Raw genomic sequence first — 21631 nt, forward strand, 5'->3', positions numbered from 1 at the left:
TTCAAAAATATGTATTGTATTTCACCAAAAATATCAGCTAATATTGAAATGTTTCCTCCAAAGTATGTCACTCTGAGAACCCGCTACAGTGAGTTGATGACCCTGACAAGCCAGTACATCAAGTTCATCACAGATACGCAGAGCCGCCTTGAGGATGAGGAGGTGCGTGACATTTCAAGGGATTAATCCATCCAGACTAACACTAACCTCCCGGCAAAATACTTACCAACAAATTTACAGAAATGTACATACTTAATGTATGGATGACTAGACAGCATTGACTTGAGACATGCCTTTAAAACATACCAGACATTATTTTTTTCTTACATACTTTGAGAACAATTCAAATAAGATATTAAATGGATATATATTGTATGTATTTGAACCTATATATCACAAATCTTGACATGACATAAGATTTGTTTCACAGTTTAAAAGTTAGTGAGAATATCTGATGGACCATGTCAAAACTCATTAAAACTTTTACAGTGTTAAATTACAATTATTCTACCCATAAAGTTTCTTTAAGCAAATTTGGATTATATAATGTTCAGCCTTTTTGCACAACAGGAAATCAGATGAGTAAATATTTATTTGAAAGAAAAATGCAGCCTCGACCTAATACATATGTTTAATGCAGTTTTCGGTTTCAATAAAACTGTGGTTGACAACATAATTCACATATTCACCATTTCCTTAGATCATATCCTGAAAATCTTGTTGTTCTAGTCTGCATAAAGGCTACTTAAATTCTGTCCTTTTCTTCCTTGACACATCTCTCTCTGTCAGTATCAGTCAAGCACCTACTACATGCTTTACACTGAATACAGAGTTCTTTAACTTTCACTGATTAACAGGTTTCTTTTTCCCTTTTCTTTCTAACCCTAACCGTTTGATTTTTTTGCTTCTCTTAACTGCTTGCCAGTGCTTTGTCATGATGATTGCTTGTCTTGTTTGGGCACTAAAGAGGTAAAAATTTCAATCTGTTAATGTCCTCCACATTTTACTGTTACTTCTTTAACATCTAATTTTGCATCTTTTAATGAATATACTGATGGGATGATCTGATTCTCACTTCTGCATTCAGTTCTATAATAACATTCCCTTTTTGTTACCAAAAAAAAAGACTATGGTGTAATATCAAATTGTATTGTGAATAATCATTGAAAAATATAAGCTATAGTATACTGTAAAATATAACATAAAAAATATTAAACTTCATCATTTATTCCCCTATACATGCTACATTATTTGACTGATTTGACTGATTGCAGTAGGAGAATTAGAAGTCCCTTTTTTATGTTTCATACAATTATGCTTTCTTTTTGCATCTTTCTTTCCGTTGCATCTTTCAAAGCAAATTTCTATAGTAAAATATGTCCCAGTCCTTCCTACGTGAATTCAGCAAAAGTGAGACATAAGTATGAAAAATAAATATCTGTCATGAATAATTTCCACAAGGGTGCTTCTATATTTGAAGGTATATATGCAGGTGTCAACATTTGGCTCTTAATGGAAGCTTGCCCTATTATCTGCATTGTAAATCTACTGGCATTGAACCTAAAGTGCAGATCACTGCAGGCCTTATATATTGTTTTTAATATTAAACAATGATAATAAAAAACAATCAATGAAGAGGCAGACCAGTCAAAGTCAGCTAAAGCAGAATAAAGAAAAAAAAACAGATCAGAAGACTGAACTGAACTGAAAAGGGAAAAAAGAAGAAAGAACGAAAACAACATATAAGGTAAAGGATAGAGTAGACTGAATCTAAGAGAAAGCCTCAATCATGTTTCTTTGTCAATGGTCTTTAACATATGAATACATTTAATATAAGATTTAGGAGGCTTGCACCATCTCACCAAAAGCTGAAAACATATGAGCATATACCCATAGCTTAATTAGATTCCTGTCATGTATTTACAAGAGGTATTCCACTTTTGCTGAATTCACCCTGCTTTTACATTAGTACTCTTTACATTCAAACATCAGACAATGGTCTTTTCCCATTTATTTATACAGATCTATTTACCATTCTATCTCTTGGTTTTTATTCTACCAATGACACCACACAAGTGGTTCCTTGTCTTCCTGTACAATTCATTGTACCTCTGCCATCTATTAGTCTGGCAGTCACTTACACTGATTGAAAAAAATTGTTTAAGTGCTTTACTTCAGGCAAACCTCAGAAAATTACTAATATTCCATGACATGAGCGTATTTGAATTTTTTAAATATTTGAAATCAAATATTTGAGTTATGTGACATTCTACATTAATACAACAATTATAGAATCTGACATAGATTATTATGTTACATCTACCACCTTTTACCAGACTGCACAATTATTGTTCCATTTTAATTGATAGAGGTTAAATTTAATTGTAATTATACAAAGGATAAGATGTAAAATATCCTATGCCAACACAAAAGGGCCCTGTAAAACTAATTTTGATTATTACTTTTTGTTGCAATCACTGCAAAAATTATACCATTAAAAGTACACAAATTGAGCATTGCACCATGTGTGACTGTGGATTCCAAGACATTAGTCATCCACCCTACCACCTGGATTTAGCCCCTGAGTGATTTTTTTTCCTGCTCCCAAATTCAAAGACCTTTTCTTCAACAGAGATTCCTCTGTTGAAAGTGAATTTGCGACAAATTGTACATTTTTGAGTAAAGACTTTTTTTGTTGTATTTATGGAATTGAAAAGCTAATTTTTAAATCTAAAAATGTATAGCAGTCATGGGTAATTATTTAGAAAAATTAAAATGTAATAAATTGAATGTGTTTTATATATGCAGAGAATTTATTCAACGGCCCTCATATAAAGATTCATAATTATCTGTCATGGACACACGCCTATATTTACACTTTCAAAACTACGTTCATGGAATATATATTACTGTGTGTTTTATCTCTATATAAAGACCACTTTTACAGATGTCACTTATTCATTTTCAAAATAATCAGTCTTTTTGGCAGCCATTAAATTACTGCCTTTAAATAACCTTTTGAATAAACCAAATATCCCATTCGCATGTCCAGATAGTCAGATTGTGATATATTGTGAAGATATGTCCTGTCTCCATACATTAATTATATGTCATTGCCATAACTTAAATGATTGCTTGTTTTGCACTATAAGAAAATTTAACATTGTCATGTTGCATCTTTCTTTAAATAACCTCAAATAACCTTCACACTTAACATGTCAAGCCTAATCTAAATCATCTAAATCTAAATGTTCTTTACCATTTGCTTCCACTAATACAGAAAGCTGCTGAGAAACTTAAAGAGGAGGAGAGGAAAAAAATGTCTGAAATGCAAGCCGAGTTAGACAAACAGAAGCAGCTAGCTGAAGCTCATGCAAAGGCCATTGCAAAAGCTGAGAAAGAGGCTCAGGAACTCAAACTCATGATGCAAGAAGAAGTTTGCAAACGAGAATTAGCTGCTGTAAGTGCTAAGACACAAAAGCAGAATATTCAGCAAGAGCTTCATGAGCTCAAAAACCTCTCAGAACAAGAAATAAAATCAAAGAGTCAACAGGTAGAAGAGGCACTTCAGAGCCGAACCAAAATAGAGGAGGAAATCCGTATCATCAGACTTCAACTTGAAACAACAGTAAAACAGAAATACACTGCAGAGGAAGAACTGAAACAGCTTCGGGAAAAGGCTGATGAGGCTGAAAGACTCCGTAAACTAGCTCAAGAGGAGGCAGAGAAGCTTCGTAAACAGGTCAGTGAAGAGACTCAGAAAAAGCGCAAAGCTGAAGAAGAGCTTAAGTTGAAATCTGAGACTGAGAGAGAGGCTGCTATGCAGAAACAGAAAGCCTTGGATGACCTTGCCCAACTTAAGATGCAGGCAGAGGAGGCTGAGCGACGCATGAAGCAGGCTGAAGTGGAGAAAGAAAGACAGATTAAAATTGCCCAGGATGTAGCACAGAAAAGTGCTGCTGCTGAACTTCAGAGTAAGCGAATGTCCTTTGTTGAAAAGACATCAAAGCTTGAGGAATCACTCAAAGAGAAGCATGGAACTGTTATCCAACTGCAAGAGGAAGCAGATCGCCTTAAAAAGCAGCAGGAGGAGGCAGACCGGGCAAGAGAGGATGCAGAAAAAGAGCTAGAAAAATGGAGGCAGAAGGCCAATGAGGCCCTTCGTCTGAGGCTCCAGGCTGAGGAAGAAGCCCACAAAAAGACTCTTGCACAGGAAGAAGCTGAGAAACAGAAAGAAGAGGCAGAGCGTGAGGCCAAAAAACGGGCCAAAGCTGAGGAGTCTGCTCTGAAGCAGAAGGATATGGCAGAACAAGAACTAGAGAGGCAAAGGAAACTGGCTGAGTGTACAGCTCATCAAAAGCTATCAGCTGAACAGGAGCTCATCCGTTTAAGGGCTGACTTTGACCATGCAGAGCAGCAGAGATCCCTGCTTGAAGATGAGCTTTATCGCTTGAAGAATGAGGTAAATGCTGCAGTACAACAGCGCAAGCAGCTTGAAGATGAACTGGCCAAGGTAAGAAGTGAAATGGACATACTTTTACAGCTAAAATCCAAAGCTGAGAAAGACAGTATGTCTAATACAGAGAAGAGCAAACAGCTTCTTGAAGCTGAAGCTGCTAAAATGAGAGATCTTGCAGAGGAGGCAGCTAAGCTTCGTGCAGTTGCTGAGGAGGCGAAAAGACAGAGGCAGGTAGCTGAAGAGGAAGCTGCCAGACAACGATCAGAAGCTGAAAGAATACTGAAAGAAAAACTCGCTGCAATTAATGAAGCTACTCTTCAAAAAACAGAGGCAGAGATAGCACTCAAAGAGAAGGAGGCAGAAAATGAGCGCCTCAGAAGGCAGGCAGAGGATGAGGCTTACCAAAGAAAAGCTCTTGAAGATCAGGCAAGCCAACACAAGCTGGATATTGAGGAAAAGATCAACCAGCTTAAGAAATCGTCTGATGTGGAATTAGAAAGACAAAAAGCAATTGTAGATGAAACTCTCAAACAAAGGAGAATTGTTGAGGAGGAGATTCGTATCTTAAAGCTTAACTTTGAGAAGGCATCATCTGGCAAACTTGATTTGGAGCTTGAATTAAATAAATTAAAGAACATAGCAGAGGAAACTCAGCAGAGTAAGTTGCGAGCTGAAGAAGAGGCAGAAAAACTCCGTAAGCTTGCCCTGGAGGAGGAGAACAAAAGGAGAGAAGCTGAGGAAAAGCTGAAAAAGATTGCTGCTGCAGAGCAAGAAGCAGCTAGGCAGCGTCAGGCTGCCCAAGAAGAGGTAGATCGGCTCAAAAGGAAGGCAGAGGAGGCCAGAAAGCAGAGGGAAGATGCAGAAAAAGAAGCTGAGAAACAAATCATTGCTGCAACAGAGGCTGCTCAGAGATGCAGCAGTGCTGAGCTTCAGGTCCAGAGTGTGCTTGTGCAACAGAAGGAGGACAGCCTTGTACAGGTAAAGCTAAAAGAAGAATATGAAAAAGCCAAAAAACATGCCCAAGAAGCAGAAAAGGCTAGAGAAAGGGCAGAAAAAGAGGCTGCTTTTCTACGTCAACAAGCAGAAGATGCAGAGCGTCAGAGGCAGGCTGCTGAAGTTGAAGCATCTCGTCAGGCCAAAGCCCAGGAGGATGCTGAAAAACAGAGAAAGGATGCTGAGCTTGAAGCAGCCAGACGTGCTCAGACAGAGGCTGCTGCCCTGAAACAGAAACAGCAAGCTGACGCAGAAATGGCAAAGCACAAATCACTTGCAGAACAAACTCTTAAGCAGAAATCTCAAGTTGAGCAAGAGCTTACCAAGGTGAAAATGCAGCTAGATGAGACTGATAAACAGAAAACTCTTTTGGATGAGGAGCTTCATCGCCTTAAGGATGAAGTCAGTGATGCTGTTAAACAGAAAGCCCAGGTGGAGGAAGAGCTTTTCAAGGTTAAGATTCAAATGGAAGAGCTTATAAAACTAAAGCTCCAAAAAGAAGAGGAAAACCTGCGCCTGATCCAAAAGGACAAAGATAACACTCAGAAGTTCCTGGCAGAGGAGGCAGAGAACATGAAGAAGTTAGCTGAAGAAGCTGTTAGACTTAGTGTGGAGGCTCAAGAGGCTGCACGTATGAGGCAGATAGCAGAGTCTGACCTTGCTCAACAAAGGGCACTTGCTGAAAAATCGCTCAAGGAAAAAATGCAAGCCATTCAAGAAGCATCCAGGCTAAAAGCTGAAGCCGAAATGCTTCAGAGGCAAAAAGACTTGGCTCAAGAACAGGCTCAGAAATTGCTTGAAGACAAGCAGTTGATGCAGCAGCGACTTGATGAGGAAAAAGAGGGCTTCCAAAAATCATTAGAAGCTGAGCGCAGGAGGAAGTTAGAAATCGCAGCTGAAGCCGAGAGACTAAGGCTTGAGGTGTCTCAGCTCAGTGATGCCCGTTCAAAAGCAGAGGAGCAAGCTAAGAAGTTCAAAATGCAGGCGGATGAGATCAGCACCCGTCTTCACGAGACAGAGCTTGCCACAACGGAGAAAATGACCATTGTTGAAAAACTTGAAGTGCAGAGATTAAACAGTAGCAAAGAAGCTGATGAGCTACGCAATGCAATGGCTGAACTTGAAAGAGAAAAGGCTAAATTGAAAAAAGAGGCTGAAGATTTGCAGAAAAAGTCTAAAGAGGTATTGTGTGAAAATGAAATGAAATTGCAGCTTATTTTCTTGTTAACCCTCTCTCTCTGAAAACTAACCTTGCTTGAATTAGCACATAAAATCTTTGTACTTGCTACTGTTGTAATCTAAGATACACTCACTTGGCACTTTTTAAAATACACCTACTCTATATGATGAATTCATTGATCATCTTATCAGATCTCTGAATGTTAGAGTTGTGCTTTGTTGTTCTACTATTATAGATGGTTGTCTAACTGTTTCTATGAAGAATTTGCACTGTTTTGTCTTATCTGCCTTTACTATTATTAAGTATAACGATCATATCCTTTATCCCATTGTTAGGTTTATTAGGTTCACTTACTAAATGCACAAGTGCATAACTTGAAGGAAAAAATATACAGTACCAGTCAAATGTTGGGACATGACCACTCAGGGAGGGTTTCCTTTGGTTTTGGGCAAATTTACACAAATTGTTAATGTTCAGTGCCAGTCAAAAGTTTGGACACATCTTGTCATTCAATGTTTTTTTTTTTTTTTTACTACATTGGAAAGGACTATAGAACATATTAAAACTATGAAGGAACACCTGGAATGTTTTTAGTAAACAGCTTTGACCTTGTCAAGAGTTGTAGAACTGCTTGCCTTTTTAATGTGTTTGAGACCATAAATTGTATTGTGCAGAGGTAGGGTTGGTACACAGTTTACAGTGAACAGCCTTACTCCACAGATGACAAATGACAAGATGTGTCCAAGCTTTTGACTGGTATGGTAAGTTAAATTGGGCAGTACCACAATTGACTGGCATCCTGTCCACGTTATGTTTCAACTGGGAGGCTCTGAACTCGCTATTACACTGTTCAGTATGTAGCAGTTACACATGATTAATTCATTTATTAGGAATATCCTGATCAAGGTTTCCCCCAATCTTGATCTGAGTCAGTTAATATTGAATACCTTCTGATATCAAGTCGTGATCCAAAACTTGTCCTAAATAATACAGTGCACACTCCAAGTACATTATAGTTATTAAAATCAATCCAAGATACATGCTTCACAACTGAATAGCTCTGCAGTTATAAGCTCATGTTTTTTTTAACTCTTACAAAACAATAACACTATAACAATATAACGAAGTATACAAAAGATGTCTTTATAAACAGCTTGTGTAAACAAATACAAATATGGATATCAGCATTGCAGAGGTAAAACTAAAGCACTAAAAAGGAATAATATAACTATAATACCACTTTGAAGTGTTTGGACTGGTTTTGTTCTACAATTTAAAATATTTTCACACTGCAGAGATTTTCACACTGGGTCCTGCCACAAACTGCACTCTCCGTTTACAGCACCCATTGTTCATGATTAGTGAAGTGGATACCAGTCAGTAAAAATATGCACTGATCAGCCCTCACCGAAACTGACCCTTTGAGATCGAAATGCAAACTCCCTAGTATAAATAAATTGTTCAGTAATTGTTCACAGGACCACCTTAATCAGATTTTATTTGTGTGGTGGATCATTCTCAGCACTGCAATGAAACTGACATGGTAGTATGTATTACATACTAGAGTTATGTACAATAATAATGTACATGTAGAGTTGTGGACAATAGCTTGTAGTTGCTGCACAATTGAATACTAGTCATTTCCTAGTTCTTTATAGGTCTCCTGACCATTTATTTGAGTAAAGGGAGAGCTTTCAAATTATACAGAGAAACAGAAAAACTACCATATGTAATTGTGGAACTACACCACAAGTGCACCAGCATAGTGGACATTATAAAATGTAAATCATATGTAGATACAAGGTAAGTGTAAGAGAAGAAGTGACAAGTGAGTGTATATAATACTGTTTATTACTATTAACTTACTTTTTCCAAGTAAGTCATAATTTCAATATGTGTATGTACTCATATATTTTAAACAAAAATATTATAAAAAGAAAAAACGTTGTTGTGTCAAAAAAAGATTTAACACTTTGTTTATATCTAATCTCTAGATGGCAAATGCTCAACAGGAACAAATTATACATGAGAAAACACTCCTTCAGCAAACATTCATCTCAGAAAAGGAAATGCTGCTGAAGAAAGAAAAACAAATTGAAGATGAGAAAAAGAAGCTAGAAAACCAATTTGAAGAAGAAGTCAAAAAATCCAGAGCTCTGAAAGAGGAGCAAGAACGTCAACGACAACAGATGGAAGAGGAGAAGAAGAAACTTCAAGCCAGCATGGATGCTGCTGTTAAGAAACAAAAAGAAGCTGAGGAAGAAATGATCCACAAACAAAAGGAAATGCAAGACATTGAAAAGAAACGACTTGAACAGGAAAAGCTGCTTGCAGACGAAAACATGAAACTACGTGAAAAACTTCAAGAACTTGAAGTAATTAATAAACAACAGACATCCCAACCTAAGGAGATTCAGACAGATGGCCTCAATGGCCAAAATGTTGAAGTAGACAGCAGGAATGGAGACTCTGTCTTATGTTTTGATGGCATTCGCGAGAAAGTTCCAGCAAGCCGGCTCCTAGAAGTAGGTCTCTTGAGCAAAACAGATTATGATAACTTAATCAATGGCAAGATCACAGTATATGATCTCAGCCAGACAGACAAGCTTAAATCATTTCTTAAGGGCAAGAACTGCATTGCCGGCCTGCTTGTAAAACCAAACCAAAAGATGTCCATCTATCAAGCCGTCAAATCAAACAAAATTGCTCCTGGCACTGGTTTAGTATTACTGGAAGCACAGGCAGCCTCTGGACACATAATTGATCCTATTAAAAACCAGAAGCTTTCTGTTAATGAAGCTGTGAAGGAGGGTGTAATAGGACCGGAACTTCATAACAAAATGCTGTCTGCTGAACGAGCCGTTACTGGTTACAAGGATCCCTACACTGGAGCAAAGATAACCCTCTTTGAAGCTATGAAGAAAGGCCTTATTGTGGAAGATCATGCCATGAGGCTGCTTGAGAGTCAAATGGCAACTGGAGGCATAATTGATCCCATCCATAGTCACCGTGTACCAAATGAAATAGCCTATAAACAGGGTCAGTTTGATGCAGAACTGAACAAAACACTTTTGGACCCCTCAGATGATACAAAGGGATTTTTTGATCCAAACACTCAAGAAAATCTCACATACTTACAGTTAATGGAGAGGTGTATCACTGATCCTGAAACAGGATTGCTCTTTCTGCCTCTTACCGAGACAGCTGCTCTTAATGCAAAAACATTCACTGATGAAGAAACAAAGGATATCTTCGATAAAACAACTGTGTCTGTGCCATTTGGAAGATTCAAAGGAAAAACTGTTACTATCTGGGAGATCATTAATTCTGAGTACTTCACAGAAGACCAGAGAAAGGATTTAATTCGTCAATACAAAACAGGCAAGATTACAGTAGAGAAGATCATCAAGATTATAATTACTGTTGCTGAAGAGAAAGAGAAAAGGAATGAACTGGAGTTTGAAGGTCTCAGAGCACCTGTTCCTGCTGCAGAGTTGCTTGAATCCAGGGTTATTGACAAAGACCTCTATAACCAGTTGCACAAAGGAAATAAGACTATCAAGGAGGTGTCTGAGATGGAGAATGTACACAAAGCTTTAAAAGGTTCAAACTGTATTGCAGGAGTTGTTATTGACTCAACTAAAGAGATAATGCCATTCTATCAAGCCATGAAAAAGGATGTGATGGGCCAAGGACCTGCCCTTACTCTTTTAGAATCTCAAGCTGCAACCGGATACATCTTAGACCCTGTTAAAAACAAGATATTTACAGTAGATGAAGCTGTGAAAGCAGGTGTTGTTGGGCCAGAATTACATGAAAAACTCTTATCTGCAGAAAGAGCTGTCACAGGGTACAAGGATCCTTATACTGGACAAACTGTGTCTCTGTTTGAAGCAATGAAGAAGGAACTGATCAGTAAAGACCAAGGAATCAGATTTCTTGATGCACAGTTAGCAACAGGAGGCATCATTGACCCTGTGAAAAGTCACCGCATTCCACATGACATTGCCTGTAAGCGTGGTTACTTTGATGATGAAACAAGTAAGGTCTTGAGTAACCCAACAGATGACATGAAGGGCTTTTATGACCCTAACACACAAGAATATGTTACATACCTGCAGCTTCAGAAGAGATGTATAACTGACAAAAAGACTGGTCTTCAACTTCTGTCCCTGTCTGAGCAAGCAATCAGTGCTAAAGAACAGCAGAAGTACAGTGAGGCACAGACAAAAGAAGCCATGACCCAGGCAACCATGGAGGTTCAAACAGGACCATTCAAAGGAAGAAAAATTACCATCTGGGAGATAATCAACTCTGATTATCTCACTGAGGAACAACGGCTTGATTTGATCAGGCAGTACAGGTCTGGAAAGGTGACAATTGAGAAGATTATAAAGATTGTTATCACAATTGTAGATGACAAAGAAGCCAAGAAACAAGAGCAATCCACTTTCAAGGGGCTTAGAGCTCCTGTTGCAGCCAAGTCCCTTTTTGACTCCAAAATCATTGATCAAGCTACTTTTGATTTGCTTCAACAAGGTAAGAAGACTCCACAAGAAGTAGGCAAAAACAATTCTGTTAGCAAGTATCTACAAGGTTCTGAAAGCATTTCAGGTATATACCTTGAACCCACAAAAGAGAAAACTAGTATTTACCAAGCCATGAAAAAGAAGCTTTTGAGGCAGAATACTGGAATTGTTCTGCTTGAAGCCCAAGCTGCTACAGGTTTCATTGTGGATCCTGTAAAGAATGAATTTCTCACAGTTGACGATGCTGTTAAAGCAGGTCTTGTAGGACCTGAGCTTCATGAGAAACTTCTCACTGCTGAAAAAGCTGTTACTGGCTACAAAGACCCATTCACAGGCAAAGTCATCTCCTTGTTCCAAGCCATGCAAAAAGGGCTTATACCCAAGGAGCATGCCATGCCTCTTCTGGAGGCACAGATGTGCACGGGTGGAATTATAGATCCAGTTAATAGCCATCGGATTCCAACTGATGTTGCATGCCAGCAGGGGTATTTCAGCAAGGAAACTGCCAACAGTATTGCTGAAGCCTCAGATATAAACAAGAGCTTTTCTGATCCTGATACTGATGAGAATGTGTCATATAAACAATTGAAGGACAAATGTATGACAGACCCAGAAACAGGCTTGCACCTCATTAGGCTCTCTAAACCACAAGCACCAACAGTGGTGGAAAAGACGTACCTTTACACTGAAGAACAAACTCAGAGTGATCTGTCTAGTACTCAGATTGACCTCCCGATTGAAGGTCTTGCCCAAGGCTCTATGTCTCTTTGGGATGTCATGAACTCAAACCTCCTACCTGAAGAAGAGAGGACAAAGATACTGGATGATTATCGTTCAGGCAAAATAACTAAAGAACGAATGATCATTATAATCATTGAGATAATTGAGCAGAGAGAAATCATCCGGGGTGAGAACATCAAGTCCTGTAACATCATCAGAAGAAGGGTCACGATTGAAGAACTCTACAATGCCCGTATTATTGACCTAGACACATACAATCTGCTGAAGCAAGAGAAGAAAACTATACATGAAATCATGGAGCTACAACATGTTAAGCAGTACTTGTTTGGCACGGGCAGTGTTGCTGGTGTGCTGTCTGATTCTGGCTCAAAATTCAGCATTTATCAGGCAATGAAGAGGGGACTAATGAAGCCAGAAGATGCACATGTGCTGTTGGAAGCACAAGCAGCCACTGGGTTTATCATTGATCCCGTCAGGAATGAGATGCTTACTGTTGATGAAGCAGTTCGCAAGGGAGTGGTTGGGCCAGAAATTCATGATAAACTTTTGTCTGCGGAAAGAGCAGTCACTGGATATAAGGATCCATACAGTGGTAAAATTATTTCCCTGTTCCAAGCAATGAGAAAGGACCTTGTCCCAGAGGACTACGCTCTAAGGCTACTTGAGGCACAGGCAACGACAGGTGGTATCATTGACCCAGAATTCAACTTCCATCTTCCAGCAGACATTGCTACACAGCGTGGCTACATCAACAAGGAAACCTATGAGAAAATATCTGATGAAGTCAAAGGTTATGTTGATCCCCTCACAGGAGAAACCCTCTCATATGCACAACTGCTCAAACGGTGCAAGGTTGATAAAGATGGTCTGTATCTGCTATCTTTAGCAGAAAGAAAACCAATGTTTAAGGGTCTCCGAAAAGAAATTACAATTGAAGAGTTAATCCGTTCACAAATCATTGATGCAAAAACAGTCTCTGAACTCAGTGAGGGTCTGGTAACTGTTGAAGAGCTAAGTGATAGACTAAAGAAATACCTTGAGGGCACCAGCTGTATTTCTGGCGTATTTTTAGAAGGAACAAAAGACCGTCTTTCCATATATCAAGCCATGAAAAAGAACATGATCAGACCAGGAACTGCTTTCGAACTGTTGGAGGCTCAGGCAGCCACAGGATATGTCATTGATCCCATAAAAAACCTTAAGCTAACAGTGAGCGAAGCTGTCAAGATGGGAATTGTAGGTCCAGAGTTTAAAGACAAACTCATGTCTGCTGAACGGGCTGTAACTGGGTACAGAGATCCTTATACAGGTAAAACCATTTCCCTGTTTCAGGCAATGAAAAAAGGTCTGATCCTGAAAGACCATGGTATTCGTCTTCTCGAAGCTCAGATTGCTACTGGAGGAATCATTGACCCTGAAGAGAGCCATCGCTTGCCTGTGGAAGTTGCTTACAACCGTGGCCTCTTTGATGAGGAGATGAATGAAATTCTCTCTGACCCATCAGATGATACTAAAGGCTTCTTTGATCCAAACACAGAGGAGAATCTCACTTACCTTCAGCTAATGGAGAGGTGCATTACAGATCCACAAACTGGTCTTGTACTTTTGCTCCTGAAGGAGAAAAAACGAGAGAAAACTACGTCCTCCAAATCCTCTGTTCGCAAACGAAGGGTTGTCATTGTCGATCCTGAGTCAGGCAAAGAAATGTCTGTTTATGAAGCTTACCGCAAAGGGCTCATTGACCATCAGACGTACCTTGAACTTTCAGAGCAAGAATGTGAATGGGAAGAAATCACAATGACTTCATCTGATGGTGAAGAAAAATCCATAATCATTGACAGAAGGTCAGGTCGCCAGTATGATATTGCTGATGCTCTAGCAAAGGGCCTCATTGATCAGTCTTCACTTGACCTGTACCGCTCTGGCAACCTTGCAATTACTGAGTTTGCTGACATGTTATCAGGAAATATGGGTGGCTTTCGCTCCCGTTCATCTTCCTTTGGGTCCACCTCTTCCTATCCAATGAGTCCCTTACCTTCTATAAAAACCCCTAGCACTCTATGGAATGATCCAACAGAGGAAACAGGTCCTGTGGCTGGAATTCTTGATACAGACACCCTGGAGAAAGTTTCGGTATCTGAAGCCATTCGTAGAAATTTAGTTGACAGTATCTCTGGCCAGAGACTACTGGAGGCCCAAGCCTGCACTGGTGGCATAATAGACCCATCAACAGGGGAGAAGTTTTCTGTTGCTGATGCAACAAGTAAGGGTCTTGTGGATAAGATTATGGTTGACAGACTCAACCTTGCACAGAAAGCTTTCAATGGTTTTGAGGATCCTAGAACTAAAATTAAGATGTCTGCAGCTCAAGCACTTAAGAAAGGATGGCTATATTACGAAGCTGGTCAGCGTTTCCTGGAGGTACAATATCTCACTGGGGGACTTATTGAACCAGAGGCTGAAGGAAGAGTCTCTTTGGAGGAGGCCATTAAGAAAGGCATTATAGATGCCCGCACAGCCCAAAAGCTTAGGGATGTCAGTGCTTATACTAAATACCTTACATGCCCCAAAACCAAACTGAAGATCTCATATAAAGATGCAATGGATAGAAGCATGACTGAAGAGGGAACTGGACTAAGACTTTTAGAAGCCTGTTCACAATCTAGTAAAGGCCTTTACAGCCCCTATAATGTCAGTGGTGCTGGGTCTGCTTCTGGCTCAAGATCTGGGTCTAGATCTGGTTCTAGAAGAGGTAGCTTTGACGCCACTGGCTCCGGGTTCAGCATGAGCTTCTCATCATCATCCTATAGTTCCTCTGGTTATAGTCGCAGATTTTAGTTCTGCCCCCTCCACTCCTGTGGACTCTAACACATATCTGAGTATCTGGAGCACATCAATTCTTTCACTACAGTTCCATATAATGCATAGGAAATCTATACAATTTGACTTATTTATTTCTATTTGCATGTGTTTGACATAGACAAGTGCATTCAAAGTGCAGAAACTACCAGCTGGGCACTGTTAAAATAGTCCCAGCTTTTGTAGTTTGGATGCTAAAATACTATGCATTTTCTTAGCCTTAATAATTACTTTTCCGTAATTAAATCAGAACATTTTTAAGGAGTATTGATGACCTTCCATTTTTCAGATATAATTGCTGATTCTTTAGAGAAATTTAGTCTAACTATTATTAAATATTATCTTTGATTATTTTGAGTTTTCAAGTTTTTTAATCATAAAGAGCATACTTTCATTGAATGCTAAAATGCTACTTATAGCTTGCATTTTACTTGTATTTGCAATATGTCTTTCTTTAGTACTTTTTTGTTTCTTTATTTAATACACAGAAAATATGCCAAAGTTTACTAGATGAAAAATTATATGGATTTTTTTTGTATGTATATGGATGGTTAACAGAACAGTGTGTTTTATAAACAACTGTTGGCCATCATGAAATATAGGGGTGTTGTGCATATAGACCGTATTGCACAATATCCAGAGAAAACATATTGCATGAAATATAACACTGGAGCAGAAAAGCACACTTAATGCAACAAGACATATGCCAATATGTTATCCCCCACTACCAAATGATATGGAGGCATTTACATCATTTGTTAAAGTGCACATCTTTTGCATAAATATGTTCATCATCCCTGGTCACCATGAAACAAGCCTCTCAGCCCCTCAGTCATTTCAAGTGGTCCTGTTGTATTGTACCAAGACGATTTCAGAGGCCTGACTCTACTTCTCACATCTGGACAAACCTGAAAGCACTAATGAAAATGTTTGTGTAAGTTTAAGTTAATTTTGAAACTTTTGAAAACACAATATCTGTTTAAGTATTTCTTGACCAATTGTTTTATTGTCATGCTGTTGTCTTCCCTATGAATAATAATCCTGTGTATAAACATATATTGTGTTAATAGAGAGTGTTTTCATGTGTTATTTTTCCCTTCTATAAAACTGGGGCATGAAAAAGTTTTAAGAATGATTATTAATTCTTTTTTAAATATTGCCTCTATTTTTTACAAAAGGTATCCATAACCAGATGTGGAATAACTGAAGACAGTGTTAACATACTCCTAAGCAGTAACATAGATGTCTTCCAGAGGCCACCGTCTCCAGTTATACAGGTAGGATCTTAGCAACTGTTCATTTACTTAAGCACTTTATTGATATATTAAGTTTTTTTCATACATATAATTTATTTTTGAAAATTGCTTTTGTTGTCATTTTTTGGCTTCATTTGCCTCATTGTCTGTCTGCTTTTTTATTTGTTTATTTATTTATTTTTTTTAGATCTGCAGTGAGCCTTTCACTCCTTTCTTCCTTTGCTCCCTGCTCATTTGCACAGTGAAAGTAGAGGCTAGAGTAGCCCTGAAGTTTGCCTTGGAAGTCATGCCAGCAGCTGACTGTTGTGGACTGAAATTATTATGGCTTTGCCATCCACATTTGAACTCGATCTTCAGCATACATGGATTAATAAAATATATCTGGGACCCTGATTAACTGAAAATTTACACACATTTTTACCTTTTCAACTTTCGACTGTAGATCATTTGACACATTTGATATGCATTCCCCTTGTCTTAATTTGCAAAGTGTGCACTACTGTATTCAAAAACAAAGTTCAGCAATACTAATTAACAAGGATAACACTATTATCAATTTATTGTATATATTTGTATAATGTGTTTTTCTTGGGGGTACATTAATTGAATTTTTGTCACACCTCCATCAAGAAATGTCTGCAAAATTTGTCTTTGTTTTCTTTTTCAACCAGTGTTTTTTTTTTTCTTTCATTCATTTTTTTCCCCAAAATCCACTGTTATGTCATTTTTTTTTTCCTTGAAAGTACTTGACTTGTGTATATCTTCATACTTAGTTTTCATTTTCCTCATTTTTAGTATCATATTATGTAATATATTTGCATGCATGTCTTACTAACTTCATATCAGATGTTTTAACCTTATGAGATGAACAGCTTTAAATATTACTCCATGATAAATATCACAAGAATGAATAAAATTTGAGAGTAAAAACACATGTATGAAATGCTATTTGACTGATGGCTGAGTAGTATTACTAATTAGACATTATATAATAGTGTGAGTAAAGTACATTATTTTTGAGAGTAACATCATATTCTAATGTAAATAAAATTGTTTAAATTTATATATTCAGGTTTTTTGTCAATTCATTATTTACACTGAAAATAACTATGCCTGTTATTGCTTTGAATTTTCCAGAGTGGAGGAAAAAACTCCAGTTTGTTAGGCAAACAACAATCTTATTAATCAAATTAAGTATGAGAATATTGAATAAATTCAAAATATGTAAAACTGTTATCCTGAGAATACTAAAATGAACTAAAATCTTTGACGATAATTTGTGTAAACTTTTACTGTGTCCTATTTATTATATAGTGCACTTTTTGGGATTCTGCCATTTTGTAGTAGTGGACAACGTTCAAAGAGTCCCATAATACTGCACAAAAGTTGGTGTAAAACCAGGGTATACTAGCTGACACTTGTAGATAGAAGATACCCATAATGCACCATGCTGTTTTGTAAATACCCTGATGAGTTAGCAGCCAAAATAATTTACTACACTCCTGAATTCAGATCACCATAATAGTAGACTTTATAATGAGTAATATAGGGAATAGTGAATATGGAGCCCTTTTGGAAACAGGCCGTGTTTGAGCAATGAGATTTTAATTAGAATTAAATGGAGAAAAAGGTTTTTTTGGCTGTATTTCATTCTATAATAATTTATCACGGCTTTAAATTTGTTTTTAATAAAGTTTCTGTAAACATTGTATAATGTTTGTTGAAAATACACTGTTACTAGGCAAAGAAAATGTATAGTGGGCAAGCAACATATGTAGAGCTGTGTTCCTGTATGGTCAGTGGAGTTGAGAGAATGGACAGAGAATGTAGAAATAGGGAGTTGGTCATAATGCTATGGTTAATCCGTGTATTCCATAAACACTTTCCTGTATCAAATTAAACTTCCCAAATAATGGTCAGTCGCACCCTTTCATTTCTTTGGTATGTTACATGACCACCCTCCCACTGGATCAAATCATATCAAATCAAAGTTTATTTGTCACATACAGGGGTTGGACACTGAAACTGAAACACCTGTGGGAGTGTTTCATGGCTAAATTGGCCCAGCCTTGTGGCCAATCTTCATTAATTGCACATTGCACCAGTAAGAGCAGAGTGTGAAAGTTCAATTAGCAGAGGGCAAGAGCACAGTTCAAAATATTGCAATGCACACAACATTATGGGTGACATACCAGAGTTCAAAAGAGGACAAATTGTTGGTGCACGTCTTGCTGGTGCATCTGTGACCAAGACAGCAAGTCTTTGTGATGTATCAAGAGCCACGGTATCCAGGGTAATGTCAGCATACCACCAAAAAGGACAAAACACATCCAACAGGATTAACTGTGGACGCAAGAGGAAGCTGTCTGAAAGGGATGTTCGGGTGCTGACCCGGATTGTATCCAAAAAACATAAAACCACGGCAGAATTAAATGCGCACCTCAACTCTCCTGTTTCCACCAGAATTGTCCGTCGGGAGCTCCACAGGGTCAATATACACGGCCGGGCTGCTGTAGCCAAACCTTTGGTCACTCATGCCAATGCCAAACGTCAGTTTCAATGGTGCAAGGAGAGCAAATCTTGGGCTGTGGAAAATGTGAAACATGTATTGTTCTCTGATGAGTCCACCTTTACTGTTTTTCCCACATCCGGGAGAGTTATGGTGTGGAGAAGTCCCAAAGAAGCGTACCACCCAGACTGTTGCATGCCCTGAATGAAGCATGGGGATGGTTTGGGCTGCCATATCATGGCCATCCCTTGGCCCAATACTTGTGCTAGATGGGCGCGTCACTGCCAAGGACTTCTGAACCATTCTGGAGGACCATGTGCATCCAATGGTTCAAACATTGTATCTTGAAGGTGGTGCCATGTATCAGGGTGACAATGCACCAATACCCACAGCAAGACTGGTGAAAAATTGGTTTGATGAACATGAAAGTGAAGTTGAACATCTCCCATGGCCTGCACAGTCACCAGATCTAAATATTATTGAGACACTTTGGGGTGTTTTGGAAGAGTGAGTCAGGAAACGTTTTCCTCCACCAGCACCACTATCCGGCAAGAAGAATGGCTTAAAATCTCTCTGACCACTGTGTAGGGCTTGTATATGTCATTCCCAAGACGAATTGATGCCGTATTGGCTGTCAAATGTTTGTGATCTAAAACCAGGTGTTTCAGTTTCATTGTCCAACCCCTGTACATCGTTATACACGGTACAACTTGCAGTGAAATGCTTTGATGACTGTCCACACACATTAACAATATAAAGGTTAAGGAGATAATAATTAATAATACTAAACTAACAAGAATTAAAGCTAAAACTGTACAACAAAGAGATAAAATAAAAAATAAAATATATAAAAATGTATAAAAGCTGTTAAAAGATGAGGAATAAAGTGCAAAATGTGCATTTGAATGTGCAACTCAAAAATGAAGTGAGAAGTGAAAAGTCTGTGCGGTAAGAGCATGTGCTGTAAAGTATGAGCTGGATGGAGTCTTGGTTAGACCTGGTTCAGAGTCCAAATAGCCAATAGAAAGAAGCTCTTTGTTCAAGATATAGCCTAAAAGCCCCATCACCCATTACTTGCTGGGGTATTCTAGTAAAAGGGTGTCCTGCGACTTTTGACTCACCCTGTATATAAATATATATAAGTATAAGTTATATAGTCATGTATGTTTATAATGTCGCTGATTACAGTGTTTTAACCAGCCCCCATTCCCGCAAAGAACCAGTCAGCACGAAGACCAATTTACCCTTGTCTTAGCACAAATATAAACGAGCCTTAATTTTCATTACAGTTAATAGTTTTCTTGTTATTTATTTGAATGACTCTCAAGCTACAAGATACTGTTTGAGTTTGCTGTTAAGATAGCATCTTCAACACCGGTGAGTTAATGTCTGTGGGAAAACACACAGTTAACAGCTCTTCATACTTGTTTTGAGTCTAGCTCGAAATTAATGTTGTGTTACACCAAATCTGTTAACAAGGAATAATATTATATTATAAAATAATATTTAATCAAATTCCATTTTAACAGTACTTATTATTTCCAATAAGGAAGGTCATTATTTAGATATAAAGGTTTCATTTGATCATGCAGGCATTGTTTTGAGGATATCATTAGGGCCACAGATGATGTCACATGAGAACAAAGGAAGAACATTTGCTGTGTGTGAAATGGCATTACAGTACATTACATACATTACAGTATATAGTACAGTAATATAGTGAACCAAATTCAGAATATCAGTGGTTGATACAAAGTATTTCTAACGGAAGTAATTTGGGTTCAGTTTAATGAAGTTATATTTCACATATTCTCGGATTTCATTCTTATTCATGTTCAGGTTTAATAAAATAAAAATAATAATATACAGAAGATGATTCATTTAAACGGCGGCACGGTGGTGCAGCAGGTAGTGTCTCAGTCACACAGCTCCAGGGGCCTGGAGGTTGTGGGTTCGATTCCAGCTCCGGGTGACTGTCTGTGAGGAGTTGGTGTGTTGTCCGCCTGGGTTTCCTCCGGGTGCTCCGGTTTCCTCCCACAGTCCAAAAACACACGTTGCAGGTGGATTGGCGACTCGAAAGTGTCCGTAGGTGTGAGTGTGTCTGTGTTGCCCTGTGAAGGACTGGCGTCCCCTCCAGGGTGTATTCCCGCCTTGCGCCCGATGATTCCAGGTAGGCTCTGGACCCCCCGCGACCCTAAAAATTGGATAAGCGGTTACAGATAATGGATGGATTCATTTAAACATTGATTGAATATAACAGTACATTAATTTGATTTTTTTAAATCTTTTTTTTTTATTTATTTTTAGTCAGATGGAGCAGTGTCTCTCGTAACACAAACCATTACAAAATATGGAGTGAGTGAATGAACCGCTATTTTCACGTGATTTCTGACTTTCACAATTCATACATAATGCATGTGTTGCTGTAGAGATGCTCTTTACCAATATACCATTTTTGTGTGTCTGTCCATTGAAGCCAGTGAGAGAGAGTCCAGAAGTAAAGACATTCACAGATGATCAGCCTTTTCCTGCTCATTCTACTGATTACTTTGCTGAAATTCCAGCTCTATCCCTGCCCACACCATCACTTTTACCTCTTCTTCATGATGGTAATGATGAGGTAGGGCCACTAAAACAGTGTGCAAGCAGACTCAGTCTTGGGGATGCACTGCTCTAAACAGTTTTTCAAAAACACTTTGTGACAGCTTTGAGGGGTAGTGCATTATGATTTGATCAAGTTGATTTAAGAAAAAAATCATTATTAGTAAAATGTGATTTAAACTGCTTTTACTGTGTGCACACATGCTAATAAATGTGTGTCCTGTTTCAGGAAACAGTTCCAGTGAAGGGGAAGAAATGTGGGTAAGGCCAGAATAAAACATATTATTATATGTATGCATGTCATTTCAGGTACAGATTTGTTAGAGATCCAAAAAATCCAAGAGAGCCAAATCTAATCCAAGCAAAAAAAGAGAAAATGATACATGAAGCTTGAAATGTGAATGCAGTCTTAATTATTGTACAGTTTTTCTTGATTTCTAAAAAAAATGAATATATGTAAATGATCTCACCTGCTGGGTCTGCAATTGTGCAAAATGACTGAAT

General features: G+C 38.3%; 1 protein-coding gene across 4 annotated transcripts in view; it reads left to right on the forward strand.

The window, feature by feature from the left end:
* Positions 1 to 17469, forward strand: part of plecb (plectin b) — a 144158-nt gene extending 126689 nt beyond the window's left edge. For 2 of the 4 annotated variants that reach the window (XM_066682340.1, XM_066682341.1), the window contains exons 30-34: positions 64 to 162; positions 3281 to 6634; positions 8627 to 15695; positions 15940 to 16038; positions 16205 to 17469. In XM_066682340.1, the coding sequence (XP_066538437.1) occupies positions 64 to 162; positions 3281 to 6634; positions 8627 to 14740 (9567 nt within the window). In that variant the 3' untranslated portion in view covers positions 14741 to 15695; positions 15940 to 16038; positions 16205 to 17469. The remainder of the gene's footprint in view (positions 1 to 63; positions 163 to 3280; positions 6635 to 8626; positions 15696 to 15939; positions 16039 to 16204) is intronic. The other 2 variants (XM_066682343.1, XM_066682344.1) reach the window with 2 other exon arrangements.
* The last annotated feature ends 4162 nt before the right edge of the window (positions 17470 to 21631 follow it).

This window comes from Hoplias malabaricus, chromosome 10 (genome assembly GCF_029633855.1).
Source record: "Hoplias malabaricus isolate fHopMal1 chromosome 10, fHopMal1.hap1, whole genome shotgun sequence".
Lineage (NCBI taxonomy): Eukaryota > Metazoa > Chordata > Actinopteri > Characiformes > Erythrinidae > Hoplias > Hoplias malabaricus.